This window comes from Halichoerus grypus, chromosome 2, assembly GCF_964656455.1.
Source record: "Halichoerus grypus chromosome 2, mHalGry1.hap1.1, whole genome shotgun sequence".
Taxonomy (NCBI): Eukaryota; Metazoa; Chordata; class Mammalia; order Carnivora; family Phocidae; genus Halichoerus; species Halichoerus grypus.
In genome coordinates this window covers 197,532,832-197,555,856 of record NC_135713.1, presented here as the reverse complement: position 1 = coordinate 197,555,856, position 23,025 = coordinate 197,532,832, and the positions used below count along the sequence as shown (strand labels likewise).

General features: G+C 55.7%; 1 protein-coding gene across 8 annotated transcripts in view; it reads right to left on the bottom strand.

Moving 5' to 3' along the window:
- Positions 1-1,857: 1,857 nt before the first annotated feature.
- Positions 1,858-23,025, bottom strand: part of AXIN2 (axin 2) — a 31,537-nt gene continuing 10,369 nt past the window's right edge. For 6 of the 8 annotated variants that reach the window (XM_036082696.2, XM_078065966.1, XM_078065970.1 and 3 more), the window contains exons 3-11: positions 21,836-21,976; positions 13,791-13,893; positions 11,223-11,363; positions 10,591-11,099; positions 10,132-10,323; positions 9,608-9,841; positions 9,073-9,168; positions 6,847-7,014; positions 1,858-3,398 (exon numbers count right to left, since the gene is read on the bottom strand). In XM_036082696.2, the coding sequence (XP_035938589.1) occupies positions 3,272-3,398; positions 6,847-7,014; positions 9,073-9,168; positions 9,608-9,841; positions 10,132-10,323; positions 10,591-11,099; positions 11,223-11,363; positions 13,791-13,893; positions 21,836-21,976 (1,711 nt within the window). In that variant the 3' untranslated portion in view covers positions 1,858-3,271. Of the gene's footprint in view, positions 3,399-5,444; positions 5,537-6,846; positions 7,015-9,072; positions 9,169-9,607; positions 9,842-10,131; positions 10,324-10,590; positions 11,100-11,222; positions 11,364-13,790; positions 13,894-21,835; positions 21,977-23,025 lie in introns of all 8 variants that reach the window. The other 2 variants (XM_036082697.2, XM_036082698.2) reach the window with 2 other exon arrangements.

Below are 23,025 nucleotides of genomic sequence, written 5' to 3'. Positions count from 1 at the left end.
CATAGGCGGTAAGGATGGAGCCGAAGTACGCGGAGACCCAGAGAGAGATCCTGAGCCTCCGCACCTCACTCGGCCGTCACAGCAGCACTGGAAGTGAGCACATTTATTATCCCCACTTAGTAGAGGCAGAAACTGTGCCCCGCCCCTCCGGTCTGCACCCCACCTCTCTGATTAGCTGGTTAACAATTAATCTGAGAAATAAGGCCAGAGCACAAGGAAGCACCAGGGAATGAGCACTAAGTGGGTGATTCAGACTGGAAGCTGGAGTTCAGGAAGGGGAGGATCCAGGAGCACCTGAGCAAGTGCAACTCCTTTGGGAGAGGAGGGATTGATGCAGGTCCTGTCCGGTAGATGGGGCTGGGGTGTGTCGCTGCTGGAGCTGGGGGGGGGGGTGGCGGGGGCTGGCGGGGAAGGAGTGGGCAGAGGTTTCCTGAAGGGCTGGGTTGGGTAGTAAATGATTGGGGGGTAGGGAAGAAAGAGCAGACGGCCCAAACCACGTTTTAGCTTTTTCTTTTGAGTCACAGATCCCTTTAAGAATCTAATAAAACAGGGCGCCTGGGTGGCTCAGTCGTTAAGCATCTGCCTTCGGCTCGGGTCATGGTCCTGGGGTCCTGGGGTCCTGGGATCGAGCCCCGCATCGGGCTCCCTGCTCAGCGGGAAGCCTGCTTCTCCCTCTCCCACTCCCCCTGCTTGTGTTCCCTCTCTCGCTGTGTCTCTCTCTGTCAAATAAATAAAAATCTTAAAAAAAAAAAAAGAATCTAATAAAACTAGCAACACTTTCCTCAGAGAAAAGCACAGGTGATTCCACAAGGAGCCCATCCGGGGCCAGCTGAAGTGCGCCTGATTGTTAAAATGCGAGAGGCAGAGAAATGGGCCCTCTCAGAAGAGCTGCAAACGTGAGTGGTCCATCGCCGGCTGGCTCGCTTTCTCACAGATGCCCACGGTCCACTAGACTTTGTCTGAGCCCCAGACCTGTGTTTTATCCCATTATTTTCAGGGGATGACTCGAAAGGCCTGAAGATTAAAAGCCCTAACACCCCACCCACACCACCCACACCAGGTTCAATCTCTCGGTCCTTTCTTGGCCTTACTGTCCAAAGAAAAACTCCGTACTTGAGAAGCCAAGTCCAACGGACCCCTTCTTTCTTAAAATGCGTTCCTTATAGGACTCTTTTAGGAAGCTAGGCCTGCTCTCCCAGATGGGAAACACAGCCGGACCTCTGAGCGCTCCGCGCACTGGGAGGTAACCCGAATTTGAGTGAACAACGGTCAGCCGACTTCCGTGGCCACACGAAGTAAACGGTCCAGTGAACCGTTTACTTGCTGAACCACCTTTCTTTCCCCACCCCCTTTCCAGCCTGGACCCTCAATAATGCCAGCCCCTTGCTGAAGGCATCAGCTGAGGTCACTCACACAGCTACGGAGAGGCTGGCTGGTTAGCACTGAGCTCAGGGTTCATCAGCTCCACTGGACATCCAAGACCCGCACGCCATTTTTCTGGACATTTTCTCCCTGTATTCCTGGGACTAACCCACCTCTGCTCCTTATCTCCAGGACCTACCTGGCCAGATGAGACCTGCCTTCGAGGAAGAGGCTGCACTCAGGAGGCAGAGGAAAGGGGAAGGGCAGAGGAAGTTGTCTACAGCCCGCCCTAGGACAAGAAGATCCTCAGCCAGTCAGCCAGGTGACTTTGAAGACAGAGTTTTTCAAAACCCCAGGGCAGGGCCTGGTTGGGCGAGAAGAGGTCAAGGTCAGCCAGAGATGGGCTCGGGCAAGGTGGGAAAGCGCAGGTGTTCACACACAAAAGGCCACCTCTGCCCTGCTCCCACCCCGGGGCACTCAAAGACGAGGCGGACGTTTTGAAAAATATAAAATTTTAATAAAGGCTACATCTCTTAATTACAATAATTATTGTACCAAGTAATTTTCCTTAAATGAACTCTTTATAATGCATAATTTACAGTATAAGTAGAACAAAATGCCATGGCAAAAGTCATTGAGTACAAGACTTGTAGTAAAAAGGCATAAAATATATTTATACATAAACCCCTTTCAAAAAGCAAGGGAAAGTCGGAGCCCTCAATATAGGGCGACACACGGAGCGGGACGCCGTGTCGGTACAGGTACTGTACTCATTTCAAGTCAAGCACTAGAGATAGTGGATTAACACTCTTCTGTTGTACAATATATACAGGCGTATAGTACAGGTAACAATGGCAGAAACAGAATGTACAGATTAACTTAACACGAAAACCCGAACGTCAGAATGGAGGTGTCTGGAGGAAAGGGTGCTGCCAGGTCTTCCCACAACTGTCCGCTTCTTTGCAGGGCAAGGGGGGAGGGGAGGTGGCTTCCAGAATGGCAGTGGTCCAACGACTAGTTAAAAAAAACCAACCAACCGACCAACCAAAACTCCAAGGAACTGTTCCAATGCAAGCACGAGTTGAACTCCAAGGTTCTAGCGGGCCTCAGCCATTGGGCGCTAGGAGTTAGGAGGAGTTACTGAGGAAATCTGGGGTCCCCAAAATGAGGCTCCCCCCCACCCCACGATGGATCCCATCCCACATGATGACCCCAAATGGCGGTGATGTTGCAACATAAATTGCTCCTCAAGACCTTTATGACAAAATAGAGCAGCATAGGAAAAAAAAAAAAATGCACCAATTTTCTGCGTGTGTCAACGGTAGGGCACCATTTTTAAAAAAGTCTGTCTTCACTTGGAGAAATGCGGGGCAAAGCGTAATAATTCCCCTTTTAATGAAGAAATCATTAATGCGCCCCTAGCTCAACTCCCAAGTTTGGACAAGACAATTAAAACTTCCCCTCTCCCCCTACCGTGTTTAAAGCAGCATATCCATAAACTGGGGCCGGGGGTGGGGAATCAATTGTTCAATAAATAGTAGTAAGGATTCCTGTTAGGTAAGCTATACACAGTTTCTCTTAGTTTATGGATTTCAGATCCCTAGGCGGTCATATATTATGTATGGCAGTCTCTCAAATACAGTCAGCATCTTCAATAGCCAAGAGTGGTCATGTTTTTAATAAATAGTTCAGGCTTTTCTTATCTCAGTACCCACCTGGTGAATAGTGAAAACCAACCTCCCTGCCCTCCCCACCCTCCCCAAGTGGCCAGTGGCCAATTCTTCCCGAGATTTTTGTCTTCTTCATTGGTTTAGTTTTCCTTCAAAATGTCTCGTCGCGGTCCGTCACGGCCAAGGCCGGTGGCGCGGGCGGCGGCCCCGCACTTGCGCCGGGGCCCGACCCCCGAGGCTCAGTCGATCCTCTCCACCTTCCCCAGAATCCTGCCTTCGTACATGGGGAGCACCGCCTCATCGTCCCAGATCTCCTCAAACACGGCTCCACAGGCAAACTCGTCGCTTGCTTTTTTGAAGTAATACCTTAAAAGGAAAACCCAAAGAGCGTCTTGGTGAAAAGTGCGTTTTCTACTTTGCTAAGGAGAAAGGTGATGTCAACACGGAGGATGGAGGGGTCCTGAGGGTTCCGCCGCAGAGGTGTGCATGTGAACCTCTGGCCGCCTCTGATCTGCGCCGGCCGCCAGGGCGCGACCGGGCGGCCTCCCACCTGCGGCCTTGGGCCCAGAATGCTGGGGTCCCCCCACACACACTCTGCAGAGGACAGCTGCCTGCTTCTTTCTCCCCTTATCGGGAGGGTGCGGGGGTTGGGAAGGGCAAGGCACGCCTGGTCCATTTGCAGCAACAGTTGGGCGGGCGGGGGGGGGTCCTCCAAGAGGCCCAGCCACCCTGAACCTGTAGAAGTCTGTGGAAGGCTGACACCTCTCCTGTCCTTCCCACCCTGCAGCCCCCACAGGCCCGCTCCTCCGGCCTGTCCCTGCCACAGCCATGGGACAGGCTGCTTTCCTCGGTGGCCGCGGCAGGAGGCTGGCCAGAGCCATCTTGCTTCCCAGGGTTGCAGACAGCCCTGGCCCCGGCTACTCTCCTCTCTTCTCCCCGTTCCCCCCCCAACTCCTCTCCACCCCACCCCTCCAGGGTCAAACACTAAAGACCCTTCTATTATGCCCCTTGATTAAAGGTTCCTTTTATCCCACCCCAGACTTCTTTCTTCTAAGGCTGTTTAATTGTGTGGACGCAAATGACCGGCCTCTCTCAGGAGGGCCACATTCAGAAACAACTGCTGTCCTCCAGGCGGGCCTACTCCCTGGCCCCTTCCTTCGCCGGCCCCTTCCTTCACCAGCCCCTTCCAGGGAGACCCCTCAGACGGATTAAACTCGCCCCTGCAAGCTGTCACCTTCAGCCAATAAAGGCCACTCATGGAGGGAGGGTCCTGGTCCTCTGGGGGAGGGGGACAGCTCTCTAAAAAAATGTGTGTCTCAGGGTTACAATTTTTTTCTCTCTTTTCATTTAAAAGGAAAAAAAAAAAAAGAATTCCCCTCGGTTAGAGCTCAACTTCTTTCCTCTTAATGAAAGCAAGCCAAATACTTTCATAGGAGATAAGGCTAAATAAAGTGAACCAGCTGGGTTTAGTCAAGGTTCCTTGTTGTTAGTGTTCCCAGCTGGGCCACAGCACCGGGGTGAACGGCACGGCCCGGACGGGGCAGCGGGGAGAACGCTTCCTATCCAGCGGGTCGGGGTACTTGGGGAGCCCGAGCGGGGGTGGGGAGGGGCACGGCACACAGGGGCCCCCGGACAGTGGCGGGGGAAGGCCCCCCTCCTGATACGAGGCTCCAATTCTGAGGCCACCCTCGGTCGTGCCCCTCAGCCCCCCAGCTCCGACCCCTCGGCTCTACCAGGTCGGGCTTCCATGGCACCCCTGAGCAAACACGCAGTGACCTTCTTCAGAACCGTAACCTCTTCCAGAGAGGGGAGAGGCCACATTCCCTCGGCCCCGGCCCCCAGACTTCAAACGCACTGCGCTGCCCTCATCTTCTCCAAGAAACGGGCTTTTCCACTACAACATGCTTTATGTGGCAAACTGCGCTTTCTTCTGACATCTGGCACCAACAGCGTCTGGCACGTCTGGAGAGACTGTTCTCCTTTTGAACCCCTGCCATGTTGAGATTACTCAGTGCAGCCCAGGTCCCCCCACTCCGCGGCCCCATCCTCGCTGGGCTTTTTATTGGGGGGTGAGGGAGAGCGTGCGGGAGGACGGGGCACCACCCCCGCTGGGAGGGCCAGGCCTGGCACCCGGTGCCTCCCCGAGCCCGCTCTGGCCGGAGAGCAAGCACAGAGAGATAAGACGGCTGGGAAGGGTCTGGCCACAGCCTGATCCAATCAGTAAAGAATTTGAGAGTCAACCATTTGTGCAAGTCTTTGTGCATTAAAGGGGAGGCCGGGGCTTCAAAGCCAGGCTTATTAAGTGTGCCTTAGGAAAAAAAATCAGAGCCAGATGTGGCCGGAGTGGCTGAGCGCGAAGCCCCCCCTGCAGCCTCCACTCGGCGCTCCAGAGCCCTTCTCCCTGAAGGTCACCTGCAGTTCCACTCAAAGTCCAGCCGAGTCAAAGCTGAGCTCAAAATGAATCCCTGGAGGGGCACACTTGTGTAATTAGTTTCACCTTGTGTCTGTTCAAGATAAAAAAAAAAGAAGAAGAAGAGGAAGAAGCAGCAGCATTAGGAGCCAGGCCTGCTCCCCAAACCCTTGGACACATTTTCAGAATCGTCTCTGCCCTGGTGTCAAATGGAAAGCTCTAAAGCCCAGCTCCACGCCCTGCTCCTCAGTCACTTACAGGTCCGAGCCCCCGAGCCCCAGCCTTTCCCTGCAGAGGGATCACTCTGGGCCCCCGGCCCAACCAGCTCCCAGGTGGAGTGGCTGGGAGAGCCGCAAGGGCCTGCTCCGGAAGGGACGGGGTCTCGGGGCCCCGGAGGCGGGCTCCAGGGGCCGGGGCCCACCTGGCTGGTCGCTCGTGCTATTGGACTTCTCCCCTCCCATCTCGGGCTCGAGGTGGGGCGGGTTGGCACCTTCTGAGCACCGACTGCCCCTCCTTAAAGTTGAGTGCGCCGCACCTCGCGTGCCCCTCCCTGGCCCTGCGCACCGCAACCCGAGACATGGCTGGAGCAGAGCCCACATACTCCCTTGGGAGGAAGGCCATCGAGGAGGAGCAGCTAGGACTCTGGATAAACGTAGGTGGAGTCATCACCCTCCCACCCCACCCACGTTCAGGGGGAGGTGACCAAGGAACGGTCCCCGCTCTAGAATTCTCTCTGGGGCCCTGGAAGACCAGGCGGGTGTCTCCACCGTGTAGACAGGGAGGAGGGCTGGGGGGAGGGCGAGTGCCCGGCCCCGTCCACCCGGTGCCCACGCATGGGGCCAGCCCCCTCTCTGTTATGGACACAAGAGCATTTCTGCTTCACATGACCCATTCCACACCGCGAGGCAGCTCTTCACGGAGAAAGGCTGAGGAAGGAGAATGCCGTCTCCACTTCCAGGCCATGGCCTCTGCCCTTCCCCAAGCCTTCATGTGGACAGTCTCTCCTAAGACCCAAGCCTCATCGGTCTGTCCGTCTGTCTCTCCCTGACACACACCACTCTCTGCCTTTCGGGAAGGGCCTCGGTGAGATGGCCCAAGCCCAGCTGTCCTGGTCAAGCCCCCTTTCTCCTTCAGAGTCTCGTTCACCTGGGTAGAAAAAGCCCGTCCAGGACCCCCGGAGCCCTCCCAGCGGTCTCCCTGCTGCTGCTGTTATTTCTGTCAGTGGTGAGGGGAGAGAGGAAATGAGAAGGAACAGAAGCGCCAGGCGGCCCAATGGCCTCCCCGAGCGCCTCCTGAGCCCCCTCCCGATGGCCCCTCCGGGTCTGGCCAGGCCAGGGAAGCGACTCTGGCTCTCGGTTCTGAGCAAACAAAGTGCGGAGCAGCAAGAAGCCGCAGGGCTCTTACCTATAATTTCCCTTTTTGCTGAGCTGCTCTTTAAAGTGGCCCAGGGTCAAGCTCTGAGCCTTCAGCATCCTCCTGTACGGAATTTCTTCTCCACAGAAAAAGTACGTGACGACCAACTCGCTGGCCTGGAGCGCGTGGACCCCCGCCAGCTTCTTTGGCTCTTTGTGACTGAGAAGGAAGAGGGGATGCAACAAGTTCAGCATTCGAAGGCAGCAAGCGCACACACCACACACACCCACACACACACACACCCACACACCACACCCACACACACACCACACCCACACACACCACACCCCCCACACACACCACACACACACCCCCCACACACACACCACACCCACACCCACCCCCCCACACACACACCACACACACACCCCACAAACACACCCACACACACACCACACCCACACACACACCACACCCACACACACCCATCCCCACACACACACACCACACACACACCCCCCACACACACCACACACACCCCCCCCCACACCCACACACACCACACCCACACCCCCCACACACACACACCCCACACACACCCCACACACACACACACCCACACACACACACCACACCCACCCCCCCACACACCCACCCCCACACCCACACACACACCACACCCACCCCCACACCACACACACACACACCCCCACACACCCCCACACACACCCACACACCACACCCACCCACACACCCACACACACACCCCCACATACACACCACACCCACACACACACACCCACATACACACCACACACACACCCCACACACACACACCCACATACACACACACAAACCCACACACACCCACACACACCCAGACACCACACCCACACCCACCCCCCACACACACACCCACATACACACCACACCCACACACCCCACACACACACACCCCCACACACACCCACACACCCACACACACCACACACACACCACACCCACATACACACCACACACACACACCCCACACACACACCCACATACACACCACACCCACACACCACACCCACACACCCCACACACACACACACCCCCACACACACCCACACACCCACACACCCCACACACACACCACCCCCCCCCCCACACACACACACACAGGCTCTCGAACACGTTCTCCAGAGAGAAAGCGAGGCTGCAGCTATGAGCTCAAAGGGGGCCTGGGTGTGGGCCCCGACTCCCCCCTCCCATGTCACAGAGGCAGCTACTCTGGAGGCCCACAGTCCAGGTCATCTGCATGGGGCACCGGGAAGGGACGATCTCCTTTGGGTTGTACACACTGCTATTGCTCCCCTCACTACCACCAAATGGGTCTCTTTCGGGATGGCACAAGTGGGGTGCTTGCCAAGGAAGAAGCGGGGAGAAGCTGCCAAAGAGCCATGGGTTCACTCAGCCCCACGAGGGAATGCTGTAGAGACAAACCCAGAGCATCCCCTGGACAGCGTGATGCCAGAGCCCACGGGGATGGTTAGCTCGGTCATTTCGACCTCCCTCATTTATTCTGAGTTTGCAGAGGGGCTTAAAAAAAAAAAAAAAAGCTGCAGGCCTTTAAATATGGCTCATTGCTCACGATGAATGAGCAAAGAAAGAAAACTTGAATTATTTAGACCATTTTAGACCCCTGTAGCCGATTTCTTTCTAAATGCATCATCCTGGAATTCAACGGAGCCAGGCTTCTCGGCCCACTTGGCAAGAGCGTAACCTTACGGAAAGAATCATGGCACCACTGGGGAAGACATGGCGCTCTCCCCAAGCCAAACAACAAAGACCGTCCTCGGTCTCTGCAGTGGTGAAGCACCTTCCTGCTCCATGAGACAACACGTTTCCAACTTGCTGGCTTGCAAGCTGAATGAGGGCAACGTTTCCATCCGGGGTTGGGGACCCCCTTTTATCCATCTGCTCACGGCTGCACGTCTCAGCTTTTGAGGAGTGCGTACCCGGGAACCCTGAGCCATCCGTCCCTTCAGGAAGCAACACCTGTTGTCCAAGTCACAACGCATCTCCCAGCGCGGGCAGGGTTTCCAAGATCCTGATTTATGGCCAAGATCCCGATTTATGGCAATAGCCGCGTTTACCCTTCCTAGTGGCTACTGTTCAAATCAAGGGGATTTTATATACTAGAAAAAGTTTTCAAGAATCCCAATGCCAGGGAGTCAATGCCCTGAAATATAAACCACGAGGGGGCTCTCAGCAATGTCAGGTAAAGACACTCACTCTTCGGAAGCCAGGCTGGGGTTGGAGAAGGGCGCGGCTCCCGTCTGACCAGTGGCCGAGTGGTTCCTGTCCCTCTGCTGACCTCCTGCACAGCATCTGAGGACACAGCAGGAGTGGGGGACGGAGGGTAAGGCAAGTGGGGAGCAGACGGAAAAGCCGAAGGCTCTGGGCCCTCACCGTAGACCCAACTTCCATCCACGGGGAATAGCCATCCTAAGCCCCCTGGGAGCCCGGGACGGGGCGATGCCAGCCCAGGCAAAGGGCCGAGGCCCTGGATCCTCCATCGGTCAGGGCCTCTTACATGCTCATCTACCCAGCCTTGCGCGATCGGGGCATTTGTAAGGAACAGACGGAAATTCACTCTCCTCCTGGGCCTGCCTTGCCTAATAAGCAGATCCTGGCTGGCTCTTCAGAATGAACAGAACTAAAAGGAACAATTTCTAGCAGGTGGGAAGGAGACGCGTACGTGGCCAGAAGCCATCCCTCCTCCCTGAGGAGCGCCCGAGACCCTCACCTCCGCTCTGCAGCCACTCACCGCTGCTTTGGGGGCTTGGACACCTCAGCCAGCCGGCGGCAGGCCTCTTCCAGCTGCGCCAGTGTGTTGGGCGGGGTCAGGGGAGGCATCACGGGGTCCTGGGTGAACGCGGGGGCTCGGGGGGCAGAGCGGGCGTGCCCGTTGCCGCCCCCCAGCAGCTGGTGCCGGCCAGCTCGCTCGGCCGGGGACGCACGGGCGGACTCCAAGGGGTAAGCCTTTTTTGTGCTTTGGGCACTGAGCAAGGAGTGAGAGAGAGAGCAGAAGGAAAGAAACTGGGTTAAAAAAACTGGAAAATGTGACTTCAGTAGAAACTTCTCTATCCTGCCTTCAAAGAGAGAAGAGGAAAAAAAAAATGACCCTATCATCACATGGACAGGGGGCGGTGCCAAAACAGGGCATTTCTGTGGTCCGCTCAGCCCAACATTTACTGTTAAGACGGCAGGAGCAAACGGTCCCATTTGTGTTCGGCCGACTGCAAGAACAGCCATCCCCACAAGACCTCCGCGGCGGCGGGTGCTGTTTACCTAGGGGGCTTGGGTTTGCTCTGCCGCTCGCTCTCCAGCATCCACTGCCAGACATCCTGCGACCTGTCTCCTTCCTCCCCGGGAAGCTGCAGGGCCCCAGCTCCGCCGGGGGCCCCTCCTTCCCTGGCGGGCAGGGCCAGGCCCGGCTCCACGCTTTTCCCACTCCGCTTGGGCAGGGCACTGCCTCTGTTGCTGTGGGGAACCAAGAACCACACCCAGCCCAGAGGCCCCGTTACAGCTCTGGGACGCCTCGAATCGGGACAGGTCGGCGAGCGGCGGGGTGACACGAAAGACCCATGCACCTGCTTCCCCTGCCCCGCCCCCCCCCCACCCTGCGCCTCCCTCCTGGAAGCTAAATGCCTGTGACCTCTGGACCCCGCCCCCCAACCTCGCACCCGCCCGGGGCTCTGGGTGGGAGAGAAAGCCCCGCGGGGACGCTCCGGTCCACCCGACACTCACCCCAACTGCTCGGCCTGCACGGGCTCCAGAGCCCTGGGGTGGCTCCTACACCTGGAGTAGCAGTAGTAGCCGGCGCCCCCGGGACAGAAGCAGCGCACCCTCTGTGCGGCCTCTGCCTCCATCTCCTCCCTGCTCTTGGGGAGGCCGTGGTGGTGGATGTAGTGGTGGTGGACGTGCTTCGTCGTCTGCTTAGTCACGAAGCCCCTGGCTCCGAGGAGGGGGCAACCGGCCTGTGGGGCTGCCACGGGGGGCAACTTGGCCCCAGGCGGGAGCAGGGCGTGGTACTGCTGCTGGTGGTGGTGGTGGTCGGGGGAGCGAGAGCGGGGGCTGTAGCGGCCCACGCCTGGAGACTGGCAGCCGGGGGTCTTGAGGACCCTGGACAGGTGGTCGTCCAGAATGGTCTGCGGGTCCTCCTCGTAGCTGCCGGAGGGCAGGAGGGAGAGGGGGTGCGGGGTGGGCCCCCCGTCCCTGGGGCTCAGCGCTAGCTCGGACGCCTCCTTCTCTTCATCCTGGAGGGGCAGGAGGGGCAGTGACCGGGTAAGCAGGAGGGGCCAGCCTGGGCCGCCAGGGGGTCAAGGGGAGGGGCGGCACGGGGCCGCGGGGACCGGGGAAGGGACAGGGCCCGGCGCTACCTCTCGGATCTGCTGCAGGCGCTCCTCCAGGCTGTGGCGGCTCTCCAGCTCCAGCTTCAGCTTCTCCAGCCTGGAGATGAGCTCGGCCGCGAAGGCGGCGGGCTCCACGGGGGTCATCTCCTTGGGCAGGCGGTGGGTTCTCTACGGGGCACGGGGAGGGAAGACACGAGGCACGTTCAGCGGGGCCAGCACGCGGCGCCCCCGCCGGAGCTTCCCGGGCCTGGCGGCCTCGGCCCCGGCCACGGCGGCCTCGGCCCCGGCCACAGCCACAGCCGCACGGACAGACGGACGGACGGACGGGCGGGCGGAGAGCGGCGGGCGCGGTGCCCGGGCTGCTCGGGAGCTTTATGCGCCGGCGCCGCGGCCTCATGGAGAGCCATGGTCCCCACCAGCGTTTGCCTTGGGCAGGAGCAGTTGGTCGCTCTCCGAGGGGCCCCGCTCATTCTCTCTCTAGTACAAGCAGCCCATCAGTAGCTACTCTGAAGCAGAGGATCTTCAAAGACTGTTGTCAAACATCAAAAAAAAAAAAAAAAAAGGCAGCCCTCTGCGGTGGGGAGGGGAGAGGGACCAACTCAAGGAATAAAAAGTAGAGTCTAAACAGAAAGGGAGCTGGAAATTTGAAAAAAAAAAATAAGATTGGAAGGGAGGTGGGGGCAGGGGGAAGAAAAGGGGGAAAAAAAAAGGGAGTCACACGGCCGGATCAGAAGAAGTGGTAATTTATTTCGTGGCCGCACACTGCGCACCTTTGAGGTGGTGTTGTCTCAACACCGTCCTAGATCTCCCCGGCTCTCCGCGCCCCCCTCCCCGGCTCTTTGTACAGAAAATGAAGGAAGATGCTGCGGGCTAGCGGCAGAGCACCGCTGAGCCGGGCTGCCCGAAGCTGGTCTATCAAGGGAAAAGGGAACATCTCCAAATCAAGCACAGAATATAAAAAGGCATAGAGGGTGCTGCCAAAAGCAGCAAACAGAGGACTCCCACCGCCCGGCTCCCCGTCCTCTGCCGGTCCTCCCGCCACCCCCTCCCCTCGGTTGTCGGCCTCCTCCTTCCTCAATTTCCCTCTTGCTCTGCCCTTTCCTTCAGCACGGGTGGGGGCAGCACAAAGCCCACCCGCGAAGGCCCACGTTCCCCCTGCAGCTGAGCTGGGCTCCTGATGGCGACCGGCAGCCAGTGAGCCTGGAACTGCGTCGGGGGGTGGGAAGAGAAAGCCCCCCCCCCAGGAGCCGGCCGCTGTCATGCAGGCTAGCTCGGCTCAGCCCGGATCAAAGCGCTGCCTTATGGAGAAAGTCGATTTGCACACCCCAGGACAAAATCATCTAATTGACAAGCTTGGGCAGTAGAACTTTTATTCACACACATACTCCCCTGCACCCCCACAGCCCTGCCCAAAAACACCTGTATCCTCAATCTGCTGTATTTGCAGGGTAATATTATTGAGGAGGGGGATGCTGAAGGGCCCCAGGAAAGCATCGTAACATGCTAAATTTTCGGACCAAGTTAAGTCCTCCCTGGACTGTGTCAGGGGCTTTCAGAGGGGAGCTGCTCTAGCGAAAACAATCCAGTAATGCAACATGGGATTAGCAACTGGGTGTGTTAATTTTCTGAACACAACATCACTGATGGGCCAACTGAATTCTCGGAAGCTGGCCGGAAGGATTCGTGAGCGGAGATGCCGCTCGAAGCTGGGCACTGTCCTCCCCTCCCCAAGGAACAGTGTTCCTGCAATCTTGGATCTCAGTGTATGGCAAGAAGCACAGCTCCTGAAACACAGATGAGGGGCCTCTGCTGAGTTTAGGGGGCCACGTGCTGGCTGCCCTCCAGGACTTGGAAATGGAAGAAGAGATACCAGGAAAGGATCTTCACGCCAAGCTGGCCTCTCACGTCAATCACAGGGGGAAGTTGCTCATGAGATCCTACCTTCCAAAGGCTTCATTCATTCAGCATTCATTAGGTGCAGATTCAACAGGAGGTTCTAAAGCAAGTTCTGGGGTTGGGAACGGACAAGACGGGACATCTGCCCTCCAGGGCTTTGGAAGTCAACAGGAGAAACGTCCTAGGGATGCAATTTCCCTTCTGCGGGAGGCAGAGATTCCTCTAGCCTCCTCATTTGCTGATTCAATCAACACGTTTTAGTAAGTACCTGTTATGAGCCAGCCACTGTTCTAATCGCTGTGGACAGGGCATTTCACAGAATAAACAAAACTCCCTGCCCTCAGGGGGCCTCCATTCTAGTGGGAACCCATGGAAGGAAGCACGGTTTAACTCCCACCATTGCTTGGTTTCTGGAAGAGAACTGCTTTGGTTTCTTTTTTGAAAAGAATTTTCTTTTTTGAATTGAGAAAATGTAGAGGTTCAAGTCGGTCATCTTGAGCTTCACTCTGCTCAGCATCACACCCCAAGGAACCAGGTAACACCTCTTCCCTGGTTCCCCCCTCTCTTCCCTTTACCCTAGAAGACCCCAGGCACTGCTTCTCCTCTTATCCTAGACCTTCCCCCTCCACCTCCCATCCCTCTTCTACAAGATTCAACATGGCCAAAAATATCTGCCTTCCCCCTCCGGACTATACTCACCGGGAAATGAGGTAGAGACACTTGGCCATTGGCCTTCACACTGCGATGCATTTCTCTCTGGAGCTGTTTCTTACTCCCCACACGATAAGGAGGGATTCCATCTCTGAGGGAAGGGAAAAGACAGAACCCACAGGCTCACGAGGATGCTTTCAGCACGTGGGCTAACTCACAAGCCCTCCTGAGATCCCACCGACGGACAGAGCCCTTGCATGCCTCCATGCACGTGTGCCCCCGTCCTGGGCCCCATGGCTCTTCCCAAGGGGAAAGACCAATCCAAGATCAAACTGCCAAACCCTCTGCTCATCAATCACCTCTGTCAACTTGGCTCCCTCTCAGATGCAGGATCGACAGCTCGGAAAGAGCTTGGTAAGCTCCTCCTTCAAGCTCTGCCTTGGAAATGGTCACACTCTAGCCAGCCCAGTCAAAGTGAAGGCTCCCCGTTATATCTTACAAGTAGCCCAAGCAGGAGAACCTGAGGCCCCTTTGGGCCTCCTCACAGTCGGCTGTACTGCCCCAGATCAGGACCCCAGGGCCTTCTGGAGCACACACCGGGGCAAAATACTGCAGGAAGAGGGACCAGGCCCACAGACAGCCGAGCCAGGCATTAATGAAGGGGTGCGTCATTCTCCAACAGTCAAGCCCCCAACTGTTTCCAAATGTCTTCCTCTTATAAATCAGCCACAAGAATATCTTTGGGCTCCTTCCTTCCCTCGGCTCCAAACCCTGCCACCCCCCAAACTAAGGAATTCCCAAGGACACATGACCAATGTGGGCATAAAGAGAAAGCCCCTACTACGTGGCACTCCGGGCAATTTCAAATATTTGAGTACCCACTATGTGAGACCTTGTTCCAGGTGCCGGGCGAGACAGCAGTGAAGGAAGGGGATAAAAATGCAGACGACTGCCCTCACAAAGCTTATATTCTAATGGGTGGTAGGCAAGAAGCGGAAGATATCAAAGCAAAATCTATAGCATGTTTTCTAGAAAGTGGTAAATACTGGGACAAAATACAGGGCAGGAAATGGGAAGAAAGGATGGGGTGGGGGTGAGAGTTCCAGTTTAACGTGTGTGTGGGGGGGTACCAACGAAGTCCTCACTGCGAAGGAGACCTTTGAGCAAACACCTGCAGGCAGGATGAGCCCCTATGTCCTTCATCATTATATTCAAAAAAAAAAAAAAAAAAAAGGAAGTGGAGGAGGTAAGAAAAGTAAAGCCTCCATCCACCCCAGCTTGTCTTTACTACGACATGACCTGGAGTTGGCCATGATTTTTTTAAAAAAAGAATCTTGTGTTTGAAAGCAGTCAAATGGTCAAGGTGTGACTCTTTTCCCACTGCTGTCCCTTCTAGAGGCCACTTATTGACAAAAGCTTCAGGGTTCCAACATTCCCACAGTGAATCATACTTGGAGGCTGTAAATACTGAAATTAGGTATTTGGTTATTTCCCTTTTCCTGGTGTTTTGTTCATCACAGAGTGGAAGGAAGAAAAACATCTTTGGCTCACCAGCTGTGGGTGAAAATCAGCAATTTCTAAAAATACCGGGAGCAGCCAGGGGTAACTGGTTGACCTCTAGCTCCTCATCCGTAATGCCCTAGGATTCCAAGTGGCTGCATTTTCCAGAAATCTGTTGACCTAGGCCAGATCACAGGGCCACCGTGGGGATGATACAGATCATGGTCAGTCAATACACCCATGACGTAGGTTAGCCAAAGCTTGGCTAGGAATTAGCACAGAAAGGATCATTTTATTGAGGGTACAGGGGGAGAAAAGGGATCAATATCTAAAGCAGGGGGTGCCTGGGTGGCTCAGTCAGTTAAGCGCCTGACTCTGGATTTCGGCTCAGGTCATGATCTCACAGGTTGTGGGATCAAGCTCCGCATCGGGCTGCTCACTCAGCGGGGAGTCTGCTTGAAAGACTCTCTCCCTCTGTCCCTCCCCCCCCCCCCGCTTGTGTGCTCTCTCTCTCTAAAAATCAATAAATAAACCTTTAAAAAAATATATCTAAAGCAGGAACATACACACAAGGGTGAGTCCTGTCCCAGAAAAAGGTCAAGAGGGCCTGAGATAGCACACCAGTTGACTAGTGCAGGCTAAGTCTCTCAGACAGCCTCCCACTCACTTGACCAGGCCATCAAAAGCTAGGTAGGATAAAAGGTTCTAAGTCCAGAAACTTACTGAACCACCTGGTGTATATTTACCAAACCTCAGTGTTTTCACCTTGGGATCACCTACAAGACGGGAGAAAAGTGGGTGCTCACGAGCATGCCTGGCTTGACCAGTAACCAGATTCCACACCAGGGGCTGAGTCCAACGTAAGGTTGCCTGCCCCGAGGTATGTGTTCCCACTGTGGGTCAGATGTATGTGACATATAATCCAACTTCATCCCAAATTCACCAAGTTTTACAGATGGTCAGAGACCCGCTGTAGCTCTCCTGGGGTCAGTCAATAGCAGTTAGACCCAGCATCCAAATCTGAGCCACTGCCAGACCCCAGAACAAGTGTCCTTAACTCAGCAACTTACCCTCCCATCCCACCCGGAGGAGCCAAGCTTCCTGAGGGTCCGGCTCCTAGGCCCTGTGAAGTCACATGACATTCTGAAGGGGCAAATGGAAGATTTGGGGAACATTCTGGAACATCCTACCCCACCACTTGGTACTCACTGGCTATGGGGCATGCCAGGTGGTTTCCAAGGCATAGTGAGGATCCCCTTTCCCTTGTCTCTTGCCTAATGTTCCTTGTGGGGTGAGGGTGACCATGGGGGTGCCCCAGGTTGGGTCTCACACTGATCTAACCAACTTCCGTTGCCCCGGGGCTGCCCCATGAATAACGTCCATGCCCTTCTCCTGACCAGCAACACCTCTGCGGACTTCAAAAGGGTGGCTGGCCCCTGCCCCCAGGCTCTTCCTGACAATCTTGTGCGGGCAGGAGTCAGGCCCCCCATGGACTTCACTGTGACGCACGCAAGGCTTCAAGAGTCCTACAGGAGGTCCCCATCCATCTCCCCCAAGACTCTGTCCTCAAGTCTCTTCTACAGCCTCTGCTCTTCCCCTTTCCACCCAGATGGAAATCAGTGGGAAGGTTTTTATACCTCTTTTGCTTTTTCCATACAAAGCAGAAGAAAGAAGAGAAGTGGGGAAGTCCGTATAGAAAGGGGGAGGCAGGGAGAAGCAGGTGCCTGGGCGACCGAAGGCAAAAGAAACAAATGATTTCAGCACCACCCCCAGGGCAGGTGAAGGAGCCAAGTGCAGGACAGGAGACCTGTGACCAGGGCAGAGAAGACACAGCTCAACCTGTAGAGGCTCAACAAGGCGTATTTAACAGGTGCCTTCACGGAAACAGGGCTTTACCTCCCCACCAGCCAAGAATCTTCTTCCAAACAGCCATGTGTGCCAGAAGAGGGCCACTCTTCCTACTTGGGCTTTCGAACTTTATGATCCATCTCCCGGACGCTCAGCACGGTGAGCTGCCGAGTGCCTGAGTTTCGGTCCCTATACCGTCCTCCTTTAATTACCAGCCTTTTAGCTAACGAGCCCACTGCTGGGCCCAGCTGTGTTCTGGGGAGCACGGGTTTTGAAGCGTGGACTCCGCTTTGCTGCCATTTGAGCCGAGCCCATTAGCTTAGCCTTTGGACTCCGCTGGGCCCAGCCTAACCTGAGCGCCGTCCTCCCGAGGCTTAGCAGTAACCGACTCCCTCACACACGTGTCCACTCCCATTCCCATCTGGCAAGCACTCGGAAGGCAGCGTCTGATCGCGGCCAACATCAAACGCCTGGTTTTGTAAGATCAGATCAGATCTGAACTTCACTCGGGTGCCTTCCCTGGTGCCCAGAGTAAACCCATGAATAAGATATAAGGAAATACAAGTAAATAAATAAAAGAACCTGTGCCACCCTTCTGCAGGAACCACAAGGAAGTATCTGGCGCTGGTTTTGTGACACCCGGAGCGGAAGAGACCTCCACGCCAGGCCGATCCTGACTCTGAGAGCAACTTTGCACAAAAAGAGAAGCCCGAGAGACGCCCCCCGTGTCGTAGGCATAGCTTCCACGCTTCCTGGCTGCCCAAACACGGGAGCCACCCTTGGGCAGCACAGAACCCGCTGCTTGTCATGGTTTCTGCCCCCGGCTGCATCTTCCTGGGCCTGATGCCCTGGAATGGCCCCACGAGCCTCTGCGCCCAACACTCCAAGGGACTGGGCCTTAGGACTCGGCTGGAGTCTGGCAGCTAACTCCCCCGCCCCGACCCGCCCCCCAAAATAGAAAGTGATTTCTTCTGAGAAGGCAAGTTTCAGAGTAACAGGCTCATAAAACAGCCTTCTCAAAGGCCTGCTATGAAGGCCCGAATCCCCAGCCAGCTTTCACAGGATTTTTACTTAGCGGGAAAACAGAAGTCAACAGTGGGCTTTGGGAGAAGGGAGGGATTTCTTTCGAGCCCCCGCCAGCTCTGACCCTCCAGGCCCCCCGGCGCAGGGCTCCCCAGAACAACCGAGTACAGGCCGGCCCTGCCCAGCTTCTACTCGGGCCGTCTTGCAAAGGCCCCCGGGACTTAATTGGCCCTGTCGCAAATGGGACGATTGCTTCCCGGGCTTGTGTCTAATGAACTCCAACCTTCTGGAGTCTATTGAAGGCCGCCTGTGACCCCCTCTCCCCCTCCCCGGCTGGGTCCCCTCCCCAACTCCCAGCAGGACGGCCAGCCCCACTCCCCAGCCCCTGGCAGCCCCCCTGGCAGCCAGAGCCGCCCATTGTGACGGGGAAAAACAGCCAGGGCTCTTTTCATGCTTTATGGGGCGCTCCTATTCACTTGTTCAAGGAAATTTCAAAGGGGCCTGCTACCCTCTTATCCCCGCTAAGCTTCCCCAGAAGAACAATGGGCTGAAAGCGGTTCAGTTCAGCTTTTCATCCCCCACACACTTTATTTCTCGCCTGCTCCGTGCTCTCATCTGTGCGAGGCCCATTGGCAGAGCTGTGAAGAGGGGTCTAATCCCAGCCCTGGGAATCCCGGGTGACCCCCCGACACTGGGTAGATCACACACACAGGGCCAGCCGGCCAGAAAGTGGCTCGCACAGCCCGGGCTCTCGGTGCGCGCCAAGCCTATGGGGCAGGGGGGCAGGGGGGCAGGAGGGCCCAGGGACCCCCAGGGCCTGGCAGCCCGAGACCCACAGGAACCCCAACCCCCTCCCCCGCCAGCCATCCAGATGATGGGCTCTTATTCCTGAGACCTCTTTGTCCCCACTGTGGTCTGCAAGATGCAAAGTGCCCTGGACAAACAACTCCAGAGAGAGGAGGATCCCACACTGATGAGAAATTTGCCCCGAGTTGGTATGAACCTGCCCGAGTGGGCACGGCTGCGCTGGCCGCTCAGGATAACCTGCCCACTTGGCTGGGAGAAGGCTCCGAGGCCCCTAACACTGACACCAAGAAGGTCAGGCCCAACACTGAGGCCCAGGGGCTCCGAGCCTTCCAGGCACGCTCCCTCGGCCTTGATGTCCCGGTTTGCTCACACCCATCCAAGGCTGCTGACAACACTGAGGTCCTGCCATGGGGGACCCAAGGGTACCCAGCGTGCCCCAAAGAGAAAGCGGCACATCGAGGGGCTGGCCCTTTTCTGTCTCTATAGCCACGTGGACTTTACTGGCCCCCGCCCTACCCCAGCGACCTAGAACAGCTGACTGGCCAAGGTAACTTCCCCAATCCCAGACAGGAGCTAGCCGGGGCTTCAAGTCCACAAGTGTCTTAGCTGACGCGGGAAGGGTGAGAACTTTAAAGTCATCTCTAAAAAGAAAAACTGAGAAAGTTCTTCTGGGAAGGGAATAATGAAGGGAGGTGGGGGGAGGCCAGTGCTGGGGAGAAGTTAGAACTTCTTCCCTCCCACCTCTCCCCCAAACCATTCAAAAAGAAAGCAGTGTGATTCCCTAATAAATAAAAGAAACTCAAAGTGGCTCAAAGGTCTCATTCTCAACTGGTCCTCCCAACACCTCATGCTGGAAATGTTCATGTCTGCGGGGAGGGGAGTGATAGGCCAAGGGTAAGGGCTTCGGATGAGAGCTCCATCCTCCTGCACCAGCACTGGGCCTACTGTCCCAGCTGTGAAAGTCACAAGTGACCGCCTACCTTTCTGACCGGGTCTTGTGAGACTCACACACGTACAGGGACTACACCCAAGTTAGTTCATCATGAACCCAGAACAACGCCTCAATGGTGGGGACCACAAGGGCCTGAAAGCCAGCCAAAAACAGTCTCTAAGAAAACCAAACAGAAGCCTTACATTCTTAACTACATTTGACCTGGGAGATTCACTCAACACCCTCATTCCAACCCAACTGACTCTTGTTTCACTCAAGACACTAAGACTCCCCACCCCCACCGCCACGCAATCCACAGACAGAAGCTAAAGGAGTAATGTTGCTAGAAGCAAGCACACAGACAGGAGCAAAACAGGACAGCAGAATGACCAAGAGAAAAAAGAAAAACCGTTTTTAAAGAGTGGGGGTGTTGCCAGGATGTCTGTGGACGAGCAGACAGCCCTACGTGGCCTTGTACGCTAGGAGGTAAGACTACAACACAGCATGGAAACAGATCTTGATAATGATCGAGATCAAGCAAGAAATTATGCCTAATACTATTTAATTAAAATAGAACAAAAAGGTATTATTTTAAGGACTGTGACCATCAAAGGATAATTTTTCTCAAGTATGGACGGAAAACTAACTTCCACGGAACCCCTCATTTCTGCATGTTGGATGAAAGACGTGTACCCTTATCCTGTTTTCATTAATGCCAAAATGCTCTTCTTGTATTAAAATGGCACCTGTCACCTCGTGGCTCTCTCCCTTTACTGACAGGGGGATCTGAGATAACACAAGGAAAGCCACTGGGAAAACCAACAGTAGAATCCCAAACCAACCTCATCAACTTCCCTTCCAGCTGGCTCCATGCCACAGGCCAAAACACAGGACACTGGCCAACAGAAACCAGATCATTTCAAACGAACTGGAAGAAGAGACGGTCCAGTGTGAGGATGCTAAAAGGAACAAACTCTACCCACACCATTAATACACGGCTCAGTGCGTTTGCCTTTCAAAACTGTCCCCTTGGCAAAGAAGATTCCTATGGCAAACGCACCTGTGGAACATCTTCAAAGACCATTTCTGGAGTGGTAGTTCTCAACTGGACACTGGGTGAGCTCCCGGGGGACTTTTGCCCAACCCCAGGCCCCCCCTCCCTTGGCTCTCCTGAATCAGAATCTCAAAGGATGGAAAGAGATGGGGATACCCCGCTCAACACACACACACACACACACACCCTTCGGTGAGACTCAGGGAGAATGACTGTTCTCCACCCAGAGATCACCACTGCATGACTTCAAACGGTGATAGGTGGGGGCCACACTTATTAGTCGTGAACACCGAGTAATGTACAGAATTGTGGAATCACTATGTTGTTTACCTGAAACCAACAGAACATGGTGTCAACCATACTTTAATAATAAATTTTTTTGGAACAAACTCTCAGTATGCCAGATGCATTCGTCTTCAAAAGATCCAAGATCCGACAACTCTGGAGAGAAGCCCTACTCAGCGGCAGAACCTGACACAGAGCAGCACTCCGCCAACACTTGGTGAACGGACTGCTGTCCACCTGAACACTTCCACAAGGGAGAGAACTCCGGGTTTCTGACCCTCACCTTCAATGCCTCTTCCTTCAGAAACAATGAACACAGCTGCACACAAATCCTTCCCATGCCACCCCGTCTCCCACCTGCTGGTTCTGCAGACTGGACACCTTGGGGTTCAGGATGAGCCATGCACTTCTGTCCAGGGAAGAAAGGCGAAAGGACAACCAGAAGATGGCTTCCTAAACTCAGGACCCCATCGCCCTCCCGACCCTGCACCGCAGAGCTGGCACACTCCCCTCCCACCAAGCAAACGTACGTACCCACCCAATGGGGTTTGTGAAGCCAGCGGAGGAGGGCTGAGGACTCTGCCCAGCTGGCCTGGTGGGTCACACTGCTGGCCATACACATGATGGGGATACCAGGATACTTACACGCTACTGTCCGTCATGGACATGGAATCATCAGTCAGTGCGTCGCTGGATATCTCGCTATCGTTGGCGCTAGTAGCTGGCGCAAAGACATAGCCAGAACCTACGTGGTATGGATTAACAGGATCGCTCCTCTTGAAGGACCTGCAGGAAAAGTACAACAGCAGTGCATCACGGCTTTGCACCAGGCAACCCGGAGACAAGTGAGGGCACAATCCCACTGTGTGCGAATGCCAATCTGCTGCCCGGGGCCAGTCGCTCATCTGGGCAGACGGCTGGGGCTACCTAAGGAAGGGCGGCTGAGCCACCAGCTCACCCTGAGAAGAAAGCAGCCTGGGTTCCCCTGCTGCCAAGGGCAGGTCTGCCAGGGGACAGAGGAAGCCATAAGCAGCCCAGGGGATCCTACAAAGGGCTAAATACACACTCAGACAGAGGAAGGCACAGGACTCTGTTTTAGGAGGGGAGGCTATCAAATCCAAGAGAACAGTAAGTCCATAGAGGCGAACGGTCTTCTCCCTCCCCACCACCATATCCAAGCCTGCACTAGAAGAACACGGTTTTAGGGCCCCAAGAGGTCTTAGGCATCCAAACTCCCCATCTGGGGTCTGTTAGCATAGTTCCAAGCTTCAAGCAACCCAAGGCCTGGCATCTCCTTCTCAGTTCCATCCTGGGCCCAGGACACTGGATGCAGGGGACAGAAAAGCTCAAGATGAGGTTCAGGACTTGCACCCCACCTGGAGCTGGGCCTCCACTGGGCCCTGCCCCCCCACCCCACACCAGGCTAGGCTAAGATCAAGACCAGCTGGATTCAAATGAGCAGCACAGCTGTTTCAAAGAAAGGCCCAGGCCCCTCCTCCAGTGTCTCCTGCCCTTTGTTTCAGTGGCCTCTGCCTCCCCATTCTGCCCTCCTGATCACCTCCCAGAGCCACCAGTGTGCCTGTCCCCTGCTGGGCTGCATTCCTCCTGTGTCACCAGTGAAGGACGTTAAGTGGGGGGAGAAGGAGAAAGGGGCCACTGTGGTTGGCGGGCTCCAGGAAGGGGCCCGTCAAGCCCGAAGTCGCAAGAGGCCCTGTTGACAAAGACCCCGGCGTACTCCACTGGGCCCGCCAGTCTAAGCCAACAGCAAAGAAACCAACTGGGGTGAAGGGGAAGGCCCAGAAGAGAGAACCCATTCCATCAGGCCATTGCACGGG